The following is a 22,332-nucleotide window of genomic DNA, read 5'->3' on the forward strand; positions in this document are numbered from 1 at the left end:
TCCAGAGGCGCCTCCAGGTGTGTTCACCAGCACAGGGCCCCAGGCGGCAGGGCCCCTCATTCCAGACCTGAGGGACAGGCAGGGTTTGGGTTTGGTGTTGGGACCCTGCTGCTTTATCTGACATCAACGCCTGCACTCAGGGTCCCCACTGACTGCTGGGATCCTGCCAGGGCTGCCAGAGGTGGGGGTATGTCTGAGCCTGACTGCACCAGATTGTACACAGGTAGGCGGGGCCAGCGGGTGGGGCTGTCCTCCACCGATGGAACACCCCTCTGTTACCAGCACCCTCCCCACTGGCAAACACTCCCCCAGACTCCACAGAGCCCTGGCCCAGGGTCTAAGATCAGCCTGGAGAGGGTTAGGGAGACCCCATCCAGCTGCAGGGTGACATTCTGGACCAAACTGGCCTTGAGGGCAGGAGGCTGGGCCTGTCTGCTGTGCTGGCCCTATACCCCTAAACCCCATATGCAGCTTCTTCCCTCTGTCCTGTGAGGAAGTGACAGAAGTGGACCAGACGTGGGGACAGGAGGCCTGGGACCACAGTTTCTACATATGCCTTTGGTTCCCCTTCCGCATAGAGCCCACCAATCACCTCTGGGGTCCTGAACCCCTCCAGGGGCTCTGGGTTCCCATGGGGAGGGCTGCCTCTCTCAAAGAGTTTAGTTTGTTGTGGATTAAAAACAAAAATGTTGATTGCACACCCAGGTTCACAGCTGTGCAATTCACAAAAGCCACGAGGCGGGAGGACCCAAGTTTCCTTGCGTAAGTGATAGGCACAATGCGGGCCATCTTCAGCCATAGGAAGGAAGGAAGCCCTGACACCTGCGACAACATGGATGGACCTAGAGAACATCGTGCTCAGTGACGTGAACCAGTCACAAGAAGACCACTTATAGGAGGTGCTTAGAGTTGTCAAAATCAGAGAGTAGAATGGTGGGTGCCAGTGCCTGGGGGGTGAGTGTTTAATGGGGACAGAGCCATTTTGGGAAGATGAAAGGTCTGGTGGTGGCCGCACAGCAGTGAGAATGCACCAGAGCACTGAGCTGCACACTCACACAGGGTCGCGATGGTGGCCCTTATGTCGTGTGTCCTGGGGAGTTTCCTAGACTGGGCTCCAGACTCAGGACAGCAGGTCACAGAAGTGGAAGCACTTGAGGTTGTCAAGGAAACCTCCGGTGGAGCAAACAAAAGGCCTTCATGGGAAATTAACATTCTTACTGCACCTCTGCAAACAGGCCAAGCCAGACTCATTTCGTGATCAAGAATCTTCCCTTCAGCCCGGCTGGGCATGGCTCAGTGGTCGGGGTTCGATTCCCGGTCAGGGCACATGCCCGGGTTGTGGGTTCGATCCCCAGTTGGGGGCGTGCAGGAGGCAGCCGATCAATGACTCTCTCATCATTGATGTTTCTATCTCTTTCTCTCTCCCTCTCCTTTCCTCCCTCTGAAATCAATAAAGATATATCTTAAAAAAAAAAAAAGAATCTTCCTTTCAGCCTGGCCAGTGTGGCTCAGTGGTTGAGCATGGACCTATGAAACAGAAGGTTACCAGTTCAATTCCCGGTCAGGGTTGGGGGCTCCATCCCCAGTGGGGGTATGCAGGAGGCAGCCAGTTGATATCTCTCTCCCGTCGATGTTTCTATCTCTCTATCCCTCTCCCTTTCTCTCTAAATATCAATAAAAACATTTTTAAAAAATTTCAAAAAGAATCTTCCTTTCAGATTCTTTCTGATCAAAAGTGGGGAGACTGTGGGGGAAGTTTGTGCTGAATTAGAAACCACGAGACGTCCCCGCAGGGCCTGGGGCCTGGGTTGTGTGACTGCGGCCGGGGCTGCTGGGGTCTGGGGGAGCTGGTAGCAGTGTCTCCTATTCCCATGCACGGACGAGCAGGCCCGGCCCAGTGCTGACATTCAGTGCCCTGTCTTTAACTGTCTGCTCCTGGGATTTTCCTTTGACCTATTTGTAACATTTAACTGGTTTCCTCTTGAATGAGTTCAATAAATCTTTTTTATTTTATTTTATTTTATTTTATTTATTTTATTGATTGAGAGAGAGGAAGGGAGAGGGAGAGAGAAATATCAATGAGTCATGGATCAGCTGCCTCCTGCATGCCCCCTGCTGGGGATCGAGCCCGCACCCCAGGCGTGTACCCCGACCAGGAACCCAACTGCCATCTCCTAGATCCTAGGTTGATGTTCAACCGCTGAGCCACACCAGCCAGGCTGAGTTCAATAATCTTTAACAAGTATTTATGTTTTAAAAAATATGCTTGTAAAGTAATAGTCTTCTTTTAAATAAATTAAGTCATCATTTAAGTATGGCTTTGGTATGGTTTCCCACATTTTTGTATATTTTTTCTTTCCACATACATCTGGCGACACCTATTATTCATGAGACAATGGCTCCTCTGTCATAAAGGGAAGGCAGGGTCATCTGGTTCTACGGAACGTCTGAGGCAGGCAGAGGTGCCCAGGCTCCCCTCACAGTGGTCACCAGGTGCCAGGGGAGCAGAGCACATTGCTAGTGTCCAGGGATCCATGGGAGGGGGATGCCATGGATGGGGTCCCCCCAAATGGCCAAAGGGCTGGTGCTCACTGCCCACCCCACCCAACAGCCTTCCTCTAGAGCTGTGATCCTTGCCAGGGGCAGCTGCCCTAGGGACACTTGGTGATAGCAAGAGACAGTGTTGGGGGCCAGGGACACTGCTGAACACCCCACAATGCATAGCAATGAATTCCCACCACAGAGGATGATCCAGCCCCAAGTGCTGAGACAAAGCAAAGCAGGTTTTGTGTGGACTGCAGTCCAGGCCCTCTGCGACAGGCACCATTCACAAGCAAGCCTGTGGCAGGGTCATGTCTGACTCTACACTAACTCTAGTCACCCATGAGAGTCCCACCAATGCTGAGAGGGGCACAGTGCCCCACTGGCAGAGGGGAAACTGAGGCACAGCCAGGGCCGGGCACCTGCACTGGCCCCACCTTCCCGCTCCACCAAGGCTCACTCTCCTCAGTCACAAGCCTAGAGTCAAGAGCAAGAGGCTCTTAAATGGAGCCCCTTGCACCGAGGCTGATGGTGCGGGTCCTTGGGGGACTTGGGGTCGGGCAGCTAGAGGTCCTCGTGGCTGGGGCTCAGGTCCACCCTCTGGGCCTTTCCAAACATCAGGAAGGTGCACAGCCCCAGGCTGCTGATGGCGGCCACCAGGTTGAACAAGGACGTCCAGGAGCCCGTGGTCTCGATCAGGTAACCACCCAGGCCCACGCCCACAACACCTGTACCCAAGAGAGGTGACAGGCAGGCTCAGTGACAGGCAGTCCCCGGAACAATTTGGAGGAGAGCAACTGGGGTGGGGATCCCTGGAGGAGAGGCCCGGTGGGGGCCTGAGAGAGAGAAGCCAAATTCAGTTGTCTGAGGGCCAGCCTCAGTCTCAGAGGGGCAGCGAGCTCAAGCCATCCAGGAAATCACCCATCCCAGGTCCCTCTGCGTCCTTCACAGGGCACAGGGCAGCAGGAGGGGCTGGGCTAAGGAATGAGCTGTCATTGTCATCCAGGCACTTTAACCTGTGGGGACCAGGAACCTTGGGGATTTGGCTCATCTCTATGGGTAGGGGCTGGGGGGGAAGGTGAACACTACAGTGGGGGATGGAGGAAGATGAACACTACAGTGAGGGTATGGGGGGAGGTGAACACTACAGTGGGGGGCTGGGGGGAAGGAGAACACTACAGTGGGGGGATGGGGGAGGTGAACACTACAGTGGGGGATGGGGAAGGTGGATACTACAGTGGGGGGATGGGGAGGTGGATACTACAGTGGGGGGATGGGGGGAAGGAGAACACTACAGTGAGGGGATGGGGGAGGTGAACACTACAGTGGGGGATGGGGGAGGTGAACACTACAGTGAGGGGATGGGGGAGGTGAACACTACAGTGGGGGATGGAGGGAGATGAACACTACAGTGAGGGGATGGGGGGAGGTGAACACTACAGTGGGGGGCTGGGGGAGGTGAACACTACAGTGAGGGGATGGGGGAGGTGAACACTACAGTGAGGGGATGGGGGAGGTGAACACTACAGTGGGGGATGGAGGGAGATGAACACTACAGTGAGGGGATGGGGGGAGGTGAACACTACAGTGGGGGGCTGGGGGAGGTGAACACTACAGTGGGGGATGGAGGGAGATGAACACTACAGTGAGGGGATGGGGGGAGGTGAACACTACAGTGGGGGGCTGGGGGAGGTGAACACTACAGTGGGGGATGGAGGGAGATGAACACTACAGTGAGGGGATGGGGGGAGGTGAACACTACAGTGGGGGGCTGGGGGAGGTGAACACTACAGTGAGGGGATGGGGGAGGTGAACACTACAGTGGGGGGATGGGGGAGGTGAAACCACAGTGGGGGATGGGGGACATGAACACTACAGTGGGGGGATGGGGGACGTGAACACTACAGTGGGGGATGGGGGGAGGTGAACACTACAGTGGGGGATGGAGGGAGATGAACACTACAGTGAGGGGATGGGGGGAGGTGAACACTACAGTGGGGGGCTGGGGGAGGTGAACACTACAGTGGGGGATGGAGGGAGATGAACACTACAGTGAGGGGATGGGGGGAGGTGAACACTACAGTGGGGGGCTGGGGGAGGTGAACACTACAGTGAGGGGATGGGGGAGGTGAACACTACAGTGGGGGGATGGGGGAGGTGAAACCACAGTGGGGGATGGGGGGAGGTGAACACTATGGAAAGCAGTTCTATTCTCTCCCTGGTCTAACTCTGAGGTCTGGGGTACTGTTGGACCCCCCTGAAGGGTGCCACACCCCACCCTGCAGCCCGAGGGTAGTGGGAGGAAACAGGGGCAGGGCAGCCAGGAGGCACCGAAGGCACCTCAGGCAGGGGGTCCCAGCTGGCCTCTCACCTGCCAACGCCCCAGCTGTGTTGGCCACACCTGTGAACGAGAAGGAGGGCGCTCAGAGGAGTCCCACTGTGCCCCTCCCGTGGCATCCCACCTGGGAGCAGCCCCTGAGGGCTTGGGGCGGGCATCAGGAGGCTGGGCGAGCAGTGCCCAGGCTGGGGGCAGATGCTTTGTATTCACAAAGGGGCTGGGGTCCTCACCAAAGAGAACGCCAGCGCAGGATGGGGCCAGGTCCTGGATGTTAACAGAAATGCCACTGTGGGGAAGAGGAAAGACATGGGCAAGTGACCACAGGGCAGCGGCCGCCCCACAAAACCATCAGTCCTCTGAGCACGTGGAGCCGAGACCATCAAGGGGGTGCTTGGGGCCCAGCCCAACCAGGGTGCTTTGGCTACACTTGGGCCATCTGAGCCAAACCCCTGCTCTCCCATGTTGGTGGTGACACAGTGCAGGGACCCACTGCCAGGATGAAACAACCAGGAAGGCAAGCTTGTCAAATGCTGTCCACACATTTGAAAAACGACCTTTAATGGCCAATTTCCAAAACAACTCCCCGTGAAGTTTCTCTGATGGGGGAGGTGAAACCACAACCGGGTTGATGCTGGGCACTGGGGAGGACTGGGAACCCCAGGATGGACATGGACAGAACTGGCTCCTCAAGGTTGACACAGAAGAAGCTACTTGGAGATTGGTGCCTCCTCTCCCAGCCCCTCCCCCAGCACGGTATTTGTTTCTCCAAATGGCCCAGGTCCAAGCTGGCTGATAGCCAGACAACCCTTTACCTCCATGGCTCATGTGTGGGGACACCTACCCCTTGCCCGCCCTCCACACACCCCGAGCTCTGAGAACCCAGAACTTGCAGTGCCAGAGGCGCCCAACGGCAGATGGGCTGCTCTGGTGGGCAGGACATGGGGCCCTTACCTGTGGTTGAAGGTCTGCAGGCCGATGGAGGCCGATGCAAAGAGCACAGACTTACAGAAGCTCGAGGTGTGACCCAAACACAGGGCAAAAACACTGGATAGGCCCAGGCCCATCACCTGCGGACAGACACTGGTGTCGGGTGAAGCTGTGCCAACAAGGGTCAGGGGGAAAGCCCTCCCATGCCTGGACCTCCCTAGAGGACGTGTGGAACAGGCTCCAGGATAAGCCATCCCTGCTGGTCAAACCTAATGTGGACAGACTCCATTAAATGTGAGCAAACCCAGGCCCAGAAATGGACGCTGGGGCTCAGAGGGACACAGAGAGCCACATACACAGCTCAGAGAAGGGCGCCGAACCGGCCTGCAGTACCACCCAGGGCACCCTCCAACTGTGCTGTTACACCAGCTCAATTCTGGGTCAGGTGCTTTGGGGACACAACCCTCGGGTCCCAGGAACAAACAAATGTCCAGAGACAGCCATCCCACAACCTCCCTACCTGCATGAACTTCCGCACAGTGATGGTTCTGTAACCTGGACAGAGAGGACACCAGGACGTGTTCCCATTGGCCCGTTTGCATTGATACCTCCCCCCCCGCCCCCCCCATGGCACACACAGAGGGGAACCCCCAGTAGTGCTGCAGGAGGGAGCAGGGGAGAGTAGGGCCGGGCTCCAGGCTCAAGCTGTGGTGTTCTGTGTTGTGGGAGAGGCATGTGCACATATGTGAGTGCTTGTGTGTGCATCTACTCTGAGGTTCACCTGCACTCACAGGGGCCGAGGCTGAGGTTGGGCAGACCCATGGAAGGAAGCCATCCAGACAGTGACAAGTGTGCACTCTCATCCTGGCTCACACCTGACCCCACCAGGTGCCCTTTCCATCTTTGAAGAAGGTCAGGGGCTGCATCCAGCCCTTGGAAGGTAACACCACAGTCACAGGGGGGCTCAGATTCTCTCACTGCACCCCAAGCCCACCCTTAATGGGGAAGCTGAGGCTGGGGAGTCACCTGCTGAGTCAGGCCGGGAGCCAGGCTCCCATGGGCCCACCCTGTGCTGGCTCTGAGGGGCCGAGAGTCTCACTCTCCCAGCTTGGTCCTGGGGGGGGGGGGGGGGCATGGCCTTTTCCCATTGCTGTGGCTGCCCTCCCAGGAGGGGTGCCTCCCAGCCTCCCATGGTGAGGTGAGGCTCGGGCATGGCTCCCAGCCGTCCCTGTCCCCAGGGCTCACCCTGACTGATAAGGTGGTCGGAGAGAAACCCGCTGAACAGACTGGCTGGAATTGCCACCAGCCAGGGCACCACGTTGAAGACCCAGCCCTGCAGGGAGGGAGGGGGATCTCAGAGGAAGCCAGGACAGCCCCCACATGCACCCCCACCCTGGGGGTCAGGCCTCCTTAACCCTAACCCATACCCACAGTGCTGGGCCCCCAGCACAGTCTCCCCTGGGGTAAAGTCTCCCAGGGCAGAGTGGGGGTAGAGAGGGACGTAGTCCCGGCCTAGGAGTGTGTACAGCTCAGGGGGTCCTGGCCACCAGAACCGGGAGGGTGGCCAGTTTGCCTGGGTGTAGTGAGCCTAGCTGACCAGCAAGTGACATCCTTGTTCACATCAGGCCTCTGCCTGGCACCTCCTCAGGAATGACCATCATAGACGGCCAGCCAGGCCCAGGCCGGGGCTCTGTGCAGGTTCACAGCCCTAGGTGTGAGTGAGCCAGTGTGGGGGGTCAAGGCACAGGCCAAGGCACTGGCCCTGAGTGTGGGGGAGTCATCTCGGGGCCATAGGCCGGCAGGGTGTCAGGACCGCATAGACCTGGGGCGGCAGGGGCCCATCTGCACATCCGGCGTAGCGCTGGCCATGTGTGGGCCTCACCCTGCAGGAATCCGGGCCGCACACCCACCTCAGAGCTCGGGAAGGTCTCCTTGAAGAAGGTGGGCAGCCAGGACAGCAGTGTGAAAAAGGAGCTGGCTGCCGCGAGCTGGGAGAGGACAGCCGCCCTGTGGGGACAGGTGCCACTCAGGCCCAGGGTCCCAGCCCAGGGGCAGACAGAGGGCCTGGGAGACCCTGGCTCTGTGATTAGTCAGTGCTGGAGACATGCAGGGTCCCCAGCCCCCACCCTGTCCCACAAGGTGACCCCCGTGCATCCGGCTCACCAGACAGAAGGCTTCCGGAAGAGCTGTCTCCAGGGGACCCTGGTGTGCCTGGCCATGGGCAGGCCTTGCGCCAAAACACCCAAGGCCAGAATGAGATCTGGAGGGAGCAAGGAGTGCCCCTGTGAAAGCTACTCAGAATCAAGGAACTGCTGCTCGGAGGCACTGGCGACTGGGGGCAGCTCCCTTAGTCCACCCTCCCCTCTGTGGCCAGTGCCTTTGTGAGTCCACGTTTGTGTCTGAACAAGCTTTCCTGATTCCCCTGACCCCCAGCCCCGAGTCCTCCCAGCCCCTCTTCCGTCGTCTGACATGTGACCTCCCTGCCTCTGCCTTGGCCCTGGTGGACCCCTCAGCACAGAACGTGGTGGTAGCCATGGCCCAGGGTCCAACACGGGCGTGTTTTCTGAGGCTCTAGTCTGGGGCCGAGCAGCAGCCCCTAGTCCCCTGAGCTGGGGCTGCTCTGTGACTTTCATGTTGGGTGGCAGCAGGAGGGGCCCAGCGCCAGGCCCTCGCCCCCCTGGCGGCTGCATTTGTGGGCTGCGCCTCCCCGGCCGTGGTTACCTTGTTCGCTCAGCAGGTACCTGTACACGTAACACACCCAAAGCAGGGTGAGGCCGCCAGAGAGGTAGAAGACGCTCTGCCAGCCGTACCAGTTCAAGAGCAGGGAGCCCACTGCCCCGGTCACAAGCGTCCTGGAACAACAGAGGACCATGGCCCTGACCCTCAGCTTCACCCAGGCAAGGAGGCGCCTGGACAATCACACCCTGTGCGAGCTGAGTTCTTGAAAAACTAGATGTGCCCTCTCCCAGCCCACTGGTTAAAGACTGCAGTGTTCAGGAGACACTCTGACGAGATCAGGTACTTTGAGGGTGGTATGGCCATAGACTCAGGAGACACTCTGGATGACACTTGGCCACAATGCACTCAGGCACAGTCACGTGGCTTAGACATGGCACAGGGGCCCTGTGTTGCTTGAATGTCTTGAATTGTAGGCCTTCAAGGGAGCCTACAATTTGGGTGTGGGTCTTTCTAAACTAAAATCCCAATACCCCTGGGACCCTCGCCTCCCTACACGTCACCAGGTGGTTTGTTCAGGGTCTGCTTCCCCACTGCCCCCATCTGCCAAGGTTTGGCCAGGAAACAACAAAGGAGAAAAAACCTGGGCCCAGGATTGAGGCCACTGGGCCTGCCGGGGTCACTTCCTCTCTGAGGCTCCATTTTCCTGCCCCTGCCACAGGCCTAGGACACCAAGATGAAGTGGGATTTCAGATAGATAGAAATATTTCCTAGTGTCCCATATTGCTTCTCTGAATGCCATACTGCAGTGGGTGCCCTGGGTTCTTATTTGGGCAGCTCCAGCCCACCCATGGGCACCCCTCACTCCTCTGAATTCTTGCCTAGACCTTGGAGCAGTGGAGTGAGGGCCCTGAGCCCGGAGGTCATGAAGCCCAGTCAGGACATGGAGATGTCCTTCCACATGGAGCAGCAGGGTGGCCAAGGGAGGAAGGGCACAGGGTTATCATGCCCCAAACGTGACACGTGCTGTCCAGGCCAAGGGCAGGCCGCCTCCCCCATAGGAATATGTGCGCCGCCCCCCGCCCCAGCTCCACCAGCACAGATGACGGGAGCTTGGTGAAGTGCTGCTGCCTGGCTCACATGCCAGAGCCCAGAGCTCACTCACCTGCCCCCAGCACCTTTGCACAGTGATCGGGAGTGGCAGCCGAAGCCTCCATGGAGCACAGAACCAGCTGGACCCATGTCACCCTGAGCAGCAGATGCACTCACGTGGCCTGTCCCACCACCTATGGGGCTCTGCCAGGGACACATACTTTGTCTCCCCTGGGCCCCTGAGGCTGAGACTCACCCAAACTGGGAGCCGGCCCCCACAGTGCTGTAGGTGAAGGCTCGCTCGCTCTCACGGACCTTCTGGGACAGCAGGCTGGTCAGCGCAGGGAAGTAAACCCCTGGAATAAGCAGAGAACACAGAAGCTCCCAGGTGCTGGGTCCTGGGTCAGCAGGTCCAGTGAGGACAGCCAGTTGACAGTAAGAGCCAGGCCAGAAAGCTCCCCATCAGTGATTATTCAACCTTGGGGTGTCCTTCATGCTCACATCACCCCAAGGGACCAGCAGCGACACTTAGCTAAGGAGACGCTCAGCTTGGGTGAGAGGTGCCAGCGGGAAAGATTTCTACCACCGTCACTGGACCTTGAGAGCCCCACTAGCTCTATAGTCCTGGCACACACGTGTGACATGTCTGATCACACACACTGATCACACTAGCACACGCTTTCTCTCACACATTCGGTGCACATACAATGTGAGACCTGAACGGCCCTGTGGAACCACAGTGCTGGGTCCTGGATGTGATGCTGCCCTGTAGCTACTTGAGGTGTCACCACAGGGAAGTAGGGAGAGAGCATAGAACTTCCTGTATGTTTCTTTGCAACTTGCTGGGAATCTACAATTATTTCAAACACTAGTTTTTAAAAAACTGCATTGGGGACTTCAGCTCTTGCCTGTTATGATGTAAGAGGCTAAGGACCAGAATAAGATTTGGTCCCTGCTTTCCCCTCAGGGCCCTGGCCCTGCCCACACAGAGTGCCTTCACCCAGGGTGACAGTTGCCCCTGGAGCCCGGTCTGTCCCCCATAGTAGGCCATAGAGAAGTCCTTTTGCCTCTCAGGAGGATGGGAGAAACAGCCTGAACTGTGGGTCACTCAGAGGGGTGCCTACAGCCCAGCCCTGAGACCTTCATCAACAGGACTGTGAGTACCAGCCACAGGCCACATGGGGACCATGTGGAGTGGGTTCATAGGAGCACAGAGGCTAGTCCACCAGGACCACCCATGGGCCGGACTGGTGGGGCTGGTCAGAAAATAGGCACAGGCCAATTCCAGGAGCACAAGGTTTCCCAGGGCCCATGTCCTGCCCCAGGATAGGAGTGGGTCACCAGGGGTCACTTCTGGATCAGGGAGGGAGATGTGGTGAGGAAGAGGTCAGAACCCATGTGCTCAGATTGCCTCCAGGAGATGGACACTGTTAGGTGCCAGGCTGGGGCAGGTGGAAGCTCACAGGCTGTCGGTTCCCTGGAGCGGAGGCTGGATACCACCTGGGGCCACTGAGGTCTTTGGGGGCTCCCTCCAGAAGCCTAATGCAACCAGAACATGGGACCCTGAGTCCCCACCATGCCCGTCAGCTGTATAAAGCTGACGGTTATCACACAGCAACCTGGTTGCTGCCCGGGTCCCTGGAGTAGCCTTTTTGGCAGGAGGATGTCTGACGTTAGAATGTTGCCAGACTGTGAAATGTTTCTAGAAATGAAAATTGCTAGGTGCCAAGGCATCATGAGGCCAAGCTGCCCACCCATCACACAAAGGAGCACAGAGGAGCACATATGCATGCACAGTGCACTGCCTGCATGAACACATACATGTGCACACAGGAGCATGTGCATGCACAATGGACTGCCTGTGTGAATATGCACACGTGCACATACACACATGCACACACATATGTGCACATACCTCCCGTGACAGTTGACTGCCGGCAGTGTGAGGGAAGCCCTCTGAGGTGTGCCTACCTTGAAGCAAGCCGGTGAGGATGCGCGAGAAGGTCATGAAGACCAGGTGGGCACTGCCCAGGTGGGCCAGCAGCGGGGTGGCAGCGGTGATGAAGCCCCAGGCAGAGGCTGACAGCAGGATGACCTTCTCACCCCCGATCCTGGAGGGGACAAGAGGGCGGTGATGGTGGAGCCTTGTGGCCAGGCTGAGCTGCAGGATCAGAGATCCTGCCTAGGAGACACCCGGGTGGGGGGCCTGGGCCATCCGTCTGGCGCTACACCCCTTTGCGGAGGAAATCAAAGGTGAGAACACAGGGTCCAATCAGTCCGTCCATCCCCACACCCCAGAGCCCTCACTAGGATTCCAAGCACCCGACGGGGAGCTGTGCACCTCCAAGTCCCCCTGGACCTCAGGTTTCCCAGCCCTGGCTTCTTCTGGGGGGCCTCTCCCCACAGGAATTTCCCAGGAGGCCCTCCCCCAAGAGCTCCCCAGTCCAGTGTGGGGAGTGGGGAAGCGGTTACCGGTCCCCCAGGTGGCCGCCCACGATCTGAGTCAGGCAGTAGCCCCAGAAAAAGCTGCTGAGCACGATGCCGGCTTCCTTCTTGTTCCAGCCGAAGTCCTTGCTCATGGAGACGGTGCAGATGGGCATGCTGACGCGGGCACAGTACAGAAGGCATGTGCCCAGCAGCAGTGTCCCCGTCCATGCCTGGCACTCGGGCCTGCAGGAGAGGAGGAGCCAGTCAGGCCCTGGAGGGGCAGAGTCTGAGGGAGGCACCTGGCCACCTCACCAACGTCTAAATGCTACCTGTTGATTCCCAGGAGAGCAGATAGATTCTAGGAACACTGCTGACAGCAGAGGCTTAGAGCCACCGCATGGCCACTGTAGGGTGGCTTCAGTAAACTGTGGTTGGGGTGCTGCTGTCCAGGACTGGCAGCTGTGGACCAAGGGGACCCAGGAAGGCAGTCAGATGGAAACTAATGGCTGGTAACCCATCAAGGGGCAGCAGGCTGGGCAAAAGGACACCTGCTGTGAGGACCCAGTGTCCGTGGGAGCCCTGTAGGTCCTGGGACACTGGAGAAGCTGCAAACACCTGAACGCACTGTGGACTTTGGTTTGTAACTGTGTGTCAACACTAGCTCGCTGACCTCAGGTGGGTCCAGGGGGACCGAGTGGAACAAGTAGACAGAACCTTCCCAGCAATTCTGTAAACCTATGATTGTTCTGAAAGAGGAGGCTTCCTTTGTGTGGGTGGGAGGTGGGGGTTGGGGAGGAGGCTCCCTGCTCATTGGCATGTCTTTGTGCTGTGGGGACATCCTGAGAGTGGGGGTGGCAGCTGGGGGTTTGGGATCCTGCCTGCACCTGGGCTCGCTCACCTGCCTGGACTCAGGGCAGGTGGCCAGGTCCTCTTCAGGGTGAGAGACTGCAGGAAGCTTGGGCTGTGGGATGGGCCTGGCTGGGTGGATGAAGGGGGCAAAGGCATTAGTGCAGTAGAGCCTTGAGGAGGTCACGGGAGGAGAGGGTCAAGGGTGAGAGGCCAAAATGCTGGATCGACAGCCCATGTGGACATCAGAGTCATTCAGGGAAATGACAGGGCTCAGCAAGGAGAAGGTGGGGGCCATGAGCCAGGAACCAAAACAGTTAGGTCGTCCAGAAGTGAGGTCAACAGGAGCCTCAGGGGTAGTCGTTAGAGCAGAGTAGGGAAGGATGCCTATGAGGAGGGACACTGGACTGTCCGCTCACTCCCCAAACGCCCATTCAGACCTCTGTCTGAACCTGGCAGAAGGCTGTTGGGGGCTGTCTGGCTGTCTGCCAGAGACCAAGTGGGGTTCACGCGGCAGACACAGCGACTCGATCTATGGTAGACACCGGGCAGGTTTCCCACCTGCGGACCCCTTCCAGGCTCAAGCTGTGAGGATGACTCAGGAGGACAGTCCAGGGTGAGACCAGGACCACCCCAGGAGGTCCAGAGCCCATACCCGGCTGTGGATGAGGCAGAGGGGACGTGGGACCTGGGACAGGTTGCCTGGCTTCCTCGAGCCTCAGTTTCTCCATGAAGAAGAGCCCATGACCCCGCCTCCTTCACGGTCCGGTAAACAGCAGGGCGACCCAAAAGTACCCAGCGTCCCAACGGGCCACTGTGGCTGTCTGGGGAGAGGCATGGCAACTGTGTCCCTCACCTCCGCTGCATGGGTCCACTGCACTTCTCGGCAGTGGGAGAGCGAGACGGGAGGGTGCAACCCCCCAAGTCTCCATAGGTGCACACCCTCCCCGCTGCTGCCCCTCAGAGGCTGCTGTGCCCCACCAGCAGACAGCTAATTCCAGGTTCCAGACCACCACGGGAGTGTTTTGGGGTGAATGGAGTCTAAGTTCCAAACAACTGACCTACTGTCCCCAGCAGGTCCATGCTTGCAGACCAGGCCCTGTCTGGAGCTGGGAAGCTCCTACTGGCTGTGCAGTCTTGTGCACGAACTCTCTAGGAGGAGACTTGGGGACTGCTGGGGCCCCTGCATGACTCGGGGAACCGTCTCTTCCCTGGGCCTGTTTCCTCATGGGTACAGTGAAAAGATTGCACTGGATCTTGGATTTCAAGCTGGGTCTGTAGGTGCTCAGCGAGGTGCCATGGGTGGGGCTCCAGGGCACCCTCTGTCACTACCTGCTTCACATACTGGGACTTCCTACCTGAGCCCGGGAAACAGGGTCCTGTGCTGAAAGTGCCCACAGTTCTGTGATCTGGGAGCCCTGCTTGGCCACGCCTCTGCGAAAGCCAGGGCAGGTGCTGTACTTGGAATCAGTCCAGTGACCCCTCAGCATCTCCTGGGAAGGGACCCTCGCCCTCATGTCCCAGCCCTACTTCCTGGTTCTTAAAATGCTACTCAGAAGCCAAGACAACAAGAGCAGCCTCACGGTGGCAGACAGGACAGATCTGGGGGCCTCCCCTGCCTGAGAGGACAAAGTGGAGGGGGGACCCCACTGACGCTCCCTCTGGTGTTCACAGAAGGAAGGGTGTGAGGTGGTGGGGCAGACTAGGCATCCAAAAGCCCGAGCTCCCAGAAGTGCTTCTCCCTGCCCAGCTGCATCTCTGTCATGGGACCCGGAGGTTCAGGGGCTGGGAGTTCCCGAGGCTCTGAAGAGTAGGCTGAGCTGAGGTGTTGGCATGGGTGCTCCCCCGGGAGTTGTGTGAGGCAAGGTGCTGTCTCCTTTCCCCTGGGCCCTGGAGGTCCCCACAGCCCCATTTCTAAGCTAGCAGACAGTGGCAGGTAGGTGGGCAAAGGGATGTCCTTCACAGCCCCTGGGGACGCAGTACAAGGAAGTCTGGCTGGAGGAGGTGACCCAGACCCAGAATGCTCAATCCCTAGGGCAGGATTGGTCGGAGAGGCTGGAGCTTCACCTTGCCCCCTTTGACCTGCCCACCAGCTCATCAAGAGGCCTGTGCCCCCAGCTCATCAAGATGCCTCCGGTGAAGAAACTAGAACAGTGTGCTTCCTGAAATGGGCCTTGTGCAAGCAGCATCCACAGCTGAGCAAACGTGTGGTCACATGGCCCCTTGATTCAGAAAAGGGAACTGTGCAGGCGCCGAGGGCCAGGAGGGCAGCAAGCCCGAGAGGACATGTGGGTCCAAGGCTGCTGGTCACTCCCACACCTGGGGTGTGGTTGGAGAGCAGCCCTGCCTCCTGGGTGGCCGTGAGCACAGATGTGGCAGTCCAGGCAGAGGGCACGCAAAGCCCACGGCAGTGAACAGCAGCACTTATTCTTACTATCTGTTCAGGGCTGCGAACAGCCTGCTCTCCGCTGAGCACACTCCACCCAGAACCCCACAGGCCCCTCCAGGATACCTGCCTGCCTGTCAGTCCTGGGACCCAAGTGCTGCTTTTACACCCAGCAGCGGGAAGTGGTTACGGCAGAGCCAGCCCAGGCTATTAAACCGTCATCTGAGAGGGAAGTTTGCAGAATATTTCCTAGCCCTGGGCCACAACCCTCTGCCCACCTGGCTCAAGCCCAGAGCTAGGCCCCACCTCAATAACTAGCAGGGTGCAGAGGGAGGAAGTGAGGGAGAGGCACCTCTAACAGTCCCTAATCTAACCTGAAGAGAAGCCAGGGCTGTGACTGTGATGTTGTGGTCACACTCACACTGTGGCCAGCCCCTCTCCTCCCTGCTCCCTGTGCCCTGTCCCCAGGGAGCCACCTGGCTTTGGACAGCTTCTTATGATCGTCAGCCTCTCCTACTTCCCCAATAACTTTGCCTTCATCTTGACCCCAACACTGGGGGACTGTCCCTTAGGGCCTGCCTGCAACCCTGTGCTGGGGGGCAGGAACAGGAAGGTGCCATTATCCAGCTGGCAACAGAGATGCCCCAGGTTCCCTGGGGACTCAAAGCTGGAGGAGGAGAAGCTCTGGAATTTCAGGGCCTGACGGGGCCCAGGTCCGGCTGGCTTGTCCTCAGCGCCCAGAACCAGAGCAAGCACTGAGCATCAGAGGCCTGGGGGCTTCCCTGGGGGCTCCCATCTCCTTCCTGTCTACATGGTAGTGGAGACAGATATGAAAAAGAGTGGGTGACCTGCCTGGGCCCTTCCGCCCCCACTGCCAACCCCTCCCCCAACACCCTGCAGGGGCCTTGCCCACCTGGCATGAGGTGGCAGGACTCAGCCACCTGGCTGCAGGCTCCAGCGTGTGCCCCTGTGACCAATCCCTGTTTGCCCTGAGGGGGTGACTCTGAACTGCTTCTCTGTGCTTTCAGGTGTGGTCCTACTGTGTGGTCCTACCTGGCAGGGTCAGTTCTAGGACCTCAGAAGCCTGGAGAGGACTCAAGTGGCAATTGCCAGCCCTGGGGCTGGATGGAACGAAGGAGGGTCTGGGCTGGTTGGAGGTACTTGTGTGCCCCTTCCTCCCAGGGTGGTGCCTGCCACCCAGGAGCAAAAGAGGCCCTGCAGCAGGATGTCTCTGACCAGGATGCACCCCGCCCCCACCCCGCCTGTGCCCGGTGCGGCCTCACCTGGACCACTGGGTATCCTCTGCTGCGTCCCTGCGGGCCTCGTCTGCGGGCGGCTGCATCGGCAGGATGGCAGGCTGTGGCACAGCAATTCTGTCAGAGCCCAGCTCCCACAGGCAGCGCCGCCCAAGTCCACGTGTCAGTCCCAGCGGCGCTTCCGTTCTGCCCTCCCAGCTCCCAGGACGTGTCACCCCAGATGGCCACTCAGTGGCGGGGTGGGGTGGGGTGGGTGGTGGTGGTGTACGACACAGCAGGCGGGGCGCCCCTCTGGGTCCCCGCCCCGCGGATGTCAGTACGCCTGGCCGCGCACACGCCTCGGCAGGGTCAGGCGCTCCATCCCCTCTGCTCCGAGCTCCCTCCACACACCACACCCCGCCCCCTGCCGGTGGCATGGGGCTACCTGCAGCTCCCCGGACAGATGGGGCTTTGGAGGGCCTGGGCCAGGTTGCCATCCTGGTCCCCAGGTGCTGGTCTTGGACACATTTCTGAGCCGGGGAGACTGCTCCCCATCTATAAATGGGGATGGCTGGTCCCTACCTCACAGGGCTGTGTGTCCATCAAATGAAAGTCAGTAGTAGTTTTACCTGGGCACAGGGACAGTAAGCTAAAGTGTAACCAATTTTTCAAATAGATCTTTGAGGGTGGACTCCAGCCTGTGACCTTGAACCAGGTGCCAGTGCTGAGCCAACCAGCTGAATCCACCCAGCAGATGCTTGCTGAAGGGGCCTGAGTTCTGCACAAAGGTGTTCTGGGCCTGAGCTGGAGCCAGGGCTGAGGCCCAGGGTCCTCACTTGAGAAGCCTCCGCAGTGGGTCTCATGCCCACGTGAGGTGCACAGCCAGGATGGAAAGGCTGGGACGATGGGGTGCACGGCAGTGACTGCTGTCCTGGTCACATCAGGCTTTTTCCAGGTGCTGCCACCTGCTCACACACGACCACCCACCTCAGTCTGTCCTCCACACAGCAGCCTAGGGACTAGGCTAAGTACTACCACACAGAGCCTTCCAGTGGCTTCTCCTACACTTGGAACAAGGCCTCAACTGTCCCAACACCAGAGTGGCTCTCCCAACCTTTCCTCCGTGTTTCTGTGCCTTGAACAGCGTGCCCACCTGGCATTCTTGCACCCTCTGTTCCAGGGCTTCACATGCCTGGCTCCATTCACACTTGCTGACCAGGTGGCTACTCTTCCATCCATGGGACAGAAGGATGGTGGTAGAGAGAGGTTTATTCCCCCAAGGCGCCCTAGCCTACAGCCAAGAATTTTGAGCTATTGCTAAACTCAGTTCCACCAGTATCCCATTCTGTGCCTGGTAATTTTCCTTTGTCCATTGCACCAGGCTCTGTGGTGGTCACTTTCTATAAAAACCCAGAACCACATTGTCGTGAACATGTTATTTGACTACTCAAAGTCCTTTTCCTGTTGGAACTGATGTTCTGGGTGGGGAGAGAGAACAGAGGAAGAATAAAGGGAAGCAGGGAAGGGTTGTTTCTGCAAATAGGCTAGGCTGGGTGGTATCCCCAAAAAGATGTGCATGAAGGCTGTTCAAGTGAAGGAGGAAGCATAGCGGTGGGGGTGGGAGGGGCAACCCGTCAGGTGCACAGGCCTGAAGGCACGCTCCACTGCAGGGGCCTGGTGGAGACGCGGAGGACAAGGCCACTGCAATACCCCGTGCTGGGGGGATGGGGACTCTGGCCAGGGCGGAGCAGTGGGCTGAGAGGAGCTGAGTGCATGGCTAGGGTGGGCAGGCTGTGAAAGAGGGCCCAAGATGAGCATCTGACACCTCCCAACACCGAGCTTGGCAGGGCTTCCTGTCCTAAGGCAGAAGGTTTGGCTGGCAGCCAGCACTGCTAGACAGTGTCACATTCCAAAGGGAGCCTAGAAACACTTGGCACTGGCCATGGCCAGGGTGGACACAGTCTCCAGACTCCTAGCTTATCCCGGGAGCTACCCCATACCCAGTGCCCTTGAGGTTCAGGTAGGGAATGAATGGGGATTGTGTATGGAGAGAATTACAGTAGAGGGTTAACACTTGGTGTGCAAGAGGGCAGAGGGTGGAGACGAGGCTTCCTAGCAAGGTGCTGGTTCTGCCTCCTTGTTTGGGGCCCTTCCCTTACTTTCCATGCTGCCTAGAGACAAGCTATAAAGGCTTATGGCTAATTCATGCCTTACTGTTCACATAACCACCTTTGAAGGCTCCAGGGCCACACACACTGCGGCTTTTTGTAAAATGTGGACCCAGCAGACCAGGGTCTGTGTCTCCCTCGGTGTCCTTCCCCCATCACCTCTCTCCCCTTTGTATTCCTCTTTATCTCCACCCCCCACCCCACAGATGCAGGGAAATTAGGACCATGATCCCAGACCACCCCCGCATCCCAGGGACCTCACACCTCTGGGCTGGGGTGTGGGCAGTCCACCCGTTGCAGAAGAGCAGGCCACAGCCATTTACCTTAAGGGCCATGCACACCCTGTGTTCTCCATCCACATGACGTCACCATGAGGGGGGGAAAGGCACCTCAATGGCATCCCAGGATCGGAGCACAACATCAAGCCAGGCAGGGCCCACATGCTGGCACTGAGCCCCTGCTGCTGTGTGTAGGCTTCATGGAGAACCATGGGCTGCCTCTTGCAAGGCGCGTGAAGAATGAATCACCACGTGGGACAGCGGTGGAGGCTCGCCTGCCCTCTGTACTCATCCTGGGTCCTGCCTTCTGCCTTCCACAGCTCCCTGCTCAGCACAGGGTCCTCACTTCTGTACTTCCCCACAAGGCACTGGGAGCTGTCACCCTAAGCCTCTGTCAGGTGTCCCACAGCTGCCTTCACTAGGAAAGGTGTGGTCGGCCCAGGGGGACATGGGCATGAGAACCACAATGAGAAGGATCTGGGGCTGGCTGCAGTCTCCCCCCTATTTGAATGTTTGGAAATTTCATAAGTAAAAATACTTACTTGGGATATTCCAATTCAGCTTAAAATCATATGGTGGGCAGGCCATATAGTGCTACTTCTTTCACAAAAATGAAACTTAGGTGCCAGAACTCTATAGAACAGACAACAGATTCCAAATGAGACACATGCAGACACGCACACACACACGCATTAATACACAGACACACGCAGATGAGACAAGATAAAGAGCTGCTCGGAGTGGGGACAGGGCAGCAGGCAAGCAGAGGCCGTGGAATTCCTTTCCTCCCAGCCTTTCCACTTACCCACCAAGTCTCAATAAAAGGTCATATAGCCCAGCGGGCGCAGCTCAGGGGTTGAGCGTTGACCTAGGATCTAGGTGATCAGGGTTCGATTCCTGGTCAGGGCACATGCCCAGGTTGCAGGCTCGATCCCCAGTCGGGAGTGCAGGAGGCAGCCGATCAATGACTCTCTCACCATTGATGTTTCTGTCTCTCTCTCTCCCTCTCCTTTCCTCTCTCTGAAATCAATAAAGATATATTTTTTTAAAAAAAGGTCATATAGTACTTTTTTTTTTTAATCCTTAACCGAGGATATTTTTTCCATTGCTTTTCAGAGTGGAAGGGGAGCAGAGAGAGAGAAACATCGACGTGAGAGAGAGGCATTGATTGGTTCCCTCCCTCACACACCTTGGATTGGGATCCAGCCTGTAATGGAGGTATGTGCCCTAGGCCGGAATTGAACCCAGGACCCTTCAGTTTGTGGGCCGATGCTCTAACCACTGAACCGAACCAGCTAGGGCCATATAGTGCTTAATTCTTATTCTTACTAGAATATCTTCGTGGAAGAAAGAGAACTTTCAGATGACCAGTCTGAGAAAAACGTGAAAACTTTTACTACAGAATTAAGAGGAGGCAGCAAAATCAATCTATTCTGCATTTTTGAAAAGGTACTGGGCGTGGACACACCCTCAGGAATAGAGTAGAACTGCAGGACCACTGCATAGAGTGCCGCGGCAAGCCAGGCCATGGGTTTATCCAGCTTACACGACCAATGCAACAACACAATCTACTGCAAATTTGAAAAAACCATATTGCTGAAACAAAAACACACCTTTTCATGTGAAAAGGTTGTAGAAAAGCACACAGGCAGTGTCAGAGGAACATGTGTCAAAAACTACACCTCTCCTGAGGACAGGCAGGTGGCCGGCGGTCGAGCCATGGGATGCCTGCTGTATCTCACTCAATGTTGTCGCAGCGGAGCAGACCACCATGTCCACCTGCTGCTTTTCATTCACACAAGACTTGCCAGCAACGAGCCAGGGGGAGTCCTGCCCCGTTATCCTGGATGTCACTGTCCTTAACATGAAAAGTGTTCAGCTCTTTCTGAGGCTGCCAGGTCCTCCACACTCCAGAGCTAAGTATACAGAAGCAAGAAAATAAAGACGGCACATGGCCTTAGGAAATCCATCCTCAGCATGTTTTCTCGACATGACTTCAGGGCAGGACGGGAAGAGCCACCTCTGTGTCCTTGAGGCCTCGCACAAGGGTCGTATGCCAGGCAGACTCCATCTCAAATCCCGGTAAATATGTGCCTTTTTCAGAATCAGGAACCTTCATTCAAATGGCAAGACACGTTAGCTCTCACTGGCTTTGCATTATCCCTGTGGTTCAGAAAGGCTCCAAACTAGGAGGATTCCTGCCAGGAACAGAGATCCAGAATGTTCTCCAACTCTATTTCAGGGCACCTCCACAAGAAAGCGTAAAAAAGAAGTAAACTACCTCTGAAAACATTACACGCCCATGCACATAATGGCGAGATCCATGAGACAGTGGAGCAGATCACTCTACATGGCTTAGCTTGGCTCAGAGACTGCGAAAGGCTGGCACACAGCAAAGTCTGCGAAGCCGCTCGTTTTGAAGGACATTCCAGTCCACTAGCAGGTCAAAGGACCAGATCTCTTAAAGGTACAGAAAGCAAGACCACCACCTGAGTTCTCTGTCTCACCAACGCCTGGCTTACACTGTCTACAGCGTCAGCTAATCAAACTCCTTACTTGATGAAACACCGTCGTCTTACAGCTCGTGACAAGCCCACTGGGGCTCCAGGAATCTCTGAGTGACTCTTACGCTCAGGACTTCCATTCACACCTCTGGCCCTCAGATACGAAGACGTCAGATTTGATGGTGTATGAGTCACACACATGAACCATCTTACATACACTAGTAAGAAAGGCGATTAGGAATATGCTGAGTTGCTGGTGCATATCTAAACTGTAATTCGGTCTCCACCTCTCCCCTAGTATCTGCCCTCTAGCTTCAGCTATGCTGAAGTATTAATGACCTGAATGTGCACCCCTCCCCCACCTGTGTTTACCCTCGTCTCAGAGGAAATGGCCCTAATAGCACATCTGAGGTGACTCGGATGGTCAGAACTGAAACACCATGGGTGGCATGTGGGCCAGGCAGAGGCTAGGATGTCCACGGTGACTGGGCATCTGGCCTCTGTATCTGTCTTACAGAACCACTGGGATGTCCACACTGACCACTGCTCCACCCACCAGAGACCTTTGCTCAGTCACAGGGCACTCACGTCTCACCAACTACACTGGCCTCCACTTCCAAGCTCCCCACCCCCAGGCAGCAAATGTGAGCACACAAAGGGGATGTCTACAGAACCAGCTGATACGAGATGATGAGACCCCGACAGGCTGAAGTGCAGGACCCCCTAGGTCGGCCACACTCCCCTAGCCAAGTCCTCCACCAAGTCAGGGCAAGGCAACCCCAGCACAGCGCCAGGTACAGTGGTCCTCCAGCTGCAGGACCAGACGATGGCACTGCCATCACCACAGGCTGGCAAGTAAGCCCCCAAAACAGGTTTGTTTGAGATGATGATTTAAACTTTTTAGAGGCCATTTT

The 22,332-nt window shown here is 57.3% G+C and overlaps 1 protein-coding gene across 1 annotated transcript; it reads right to left on the reverse strand.

Moving 5' to 3' along the window:
• Positions 1-2,039: 2,039 nt before the first annotated feature.
• On the reverse strand, positions 2,040-16,696 carry SLC17A9 (solute carrier family 17 member 9). Its single transcript, XM_081149873.1, has 13 exons — positions 16,517-16,696; positions 12,047-12,244; positions 11,546-11,685; positions 9,831-9,930; positions 8,528-8,658; positions 7,970-8,066; positions 7,717-7,813; positions 7,052-7,139; positions 6,327-6,361; positions 5,831-5,946; positions 5,110-5,165; positions 4,913-4,942; positions 2,040-3,269 (listed from the first exon to the last, which is right to left on the reverse strand). The coding sequence occupies exons 1-13, from the start codon at positions 16,573-16,575 to the stop codon at positions 3,106-3,108; spliced, it is 1,311 nt and encodes a 436-aa protein (XP_081005999.1). The 5' UTR covers positions 16,576-16,696; the 3' UTR covers positions 2,040-3,105.
• Positions 16,697-22,332: the final 5,636 nt, after the last annotated feature.

This window comes from Miniopterus schreibersii, assembly GCF_964146895.1.
Source record: "Miniopterus schreibersii genome assembly, chromosome: 10".
Classification (NCBI taxonomy): domain Eukaryota; kingdom Metazoa; phylum Chordata; class Mammalia; order Chiroptera; family Miniopteridae; genus Miniopterus; species Miniopterus schreibersii.

What these genes read in the sequence shown, in the direction of transcription:
- SLC17A9 (XM_081149873.1), bottom strand. Translation starts at nt 16,575, where the DNA reads ATGCAGCCGCCCGCAGACGAGGCCCGCAGGGACGCAGCAGAGGATACC. An exon ending in CCTCACCGGCTTGCTTCAAG is followed by an intron (nt 9,931 to 11,545) that starts GTAGGCACACCT and finishes TGCTTATTCCAG; the next exon opens with GGGTTTACTTCCCTGCGCTG. An exon ending in CTGCAGACCTTCAACCACAG is followed by an intron (nt 5,166 to 5,830) that starts GTAAGGGCCCCA and finishes TCTTCCCCACAG; the next exon opens with TGGCATTTCTGTTAACATCC.